Genomic DNA, 486 nt, shown 5'->3' with positions numbered 1-486 from the left:
ATCTGGTCCACCGACGAGTTGAGGTTCATGCCAAATGCGCCGGCAATGAACATTGGAATCGTGAGCATCGTCGTCCACAGTGTCAGTGTCAAGTCAACTGTCAAGAGGTAGTTTCGCTTCGTATCCAGTCGCAGCATGACCATCGACTCGGTGTTTCGAATGTTGTTGAGCATGAGCGACACGCGGGTTTGGGTCGCGTAAATGTCCTACAAAATAGGAGCCCAAAATTTCAAGCCCAAAAAACCACAAAAATAAGTAGAATACCTGCAGGTAAACTTCCAAAAGCGACTCGGCGTCTTCCGTGTCAAAGCTCAAGAGGTCCGACGCCACGGCTGGCTCGGCGAAAATCTAGCACACAGTATTGTCATTCATAAAAACTAACGCATATTTACCTTCGTCAAATAGAGCATGTGCAAATCTTCGTCGTTTTCGAGGATCTCCATGAGCATGCGTCGCACACCGCTGATCTACAACATCATTAATAAA

The 486-nt window shown here is 47.1% G+C and overlaps 1 protein-coding gene across 1 annotated transcript; it reads right to left on the bottom strand.

Annotated features, from left to right (window-relative positions):
• Window positions 1-88: 88 nt before the first annotated feature.
• Window positions 89-468, bottom strand: SDRG_15647 (hypothetical protein; the record flags this gene model as incomplete). The annotated part of the gene is made up of 4 exons (XM_008621827.1): window positions 393-468; window positions 265-348; window positions 141-206; window positions 89-97 (listed from the first exon to the last, which is right to left on the bottom strand). Exons 1-4 carry the CDS (start codon window positions 447-449, stop codon window positions 89-91), a joined length of 216 nt encoding a protein of 71 aa, XP_008620049.1. The 5' UTR covers window positions 450-468.
• Window positions 469-486: the final 18 nt, after the last annotated feature.

The sequence above is a fragment of the Saprolegnia diclina genome (assembly GCF_000281045.1).
Source record: "Saprolegnia diclina VS20 unplaced genomic scaffold supercont1.97, whole genome shotgun sequence".
Classification (NCBI taxonomy): domain Eukaryota; phylum Oomycota; class Saprolegniomycetes; order Saprolegniales; family Saprolegniaceae; genus Saprolegnia; species Saprolegnia diclina.
Note: the sequence above shows the minus strand (reverse complement) of the source record. Positions and strands in the feature narration are given on the sequence as shown.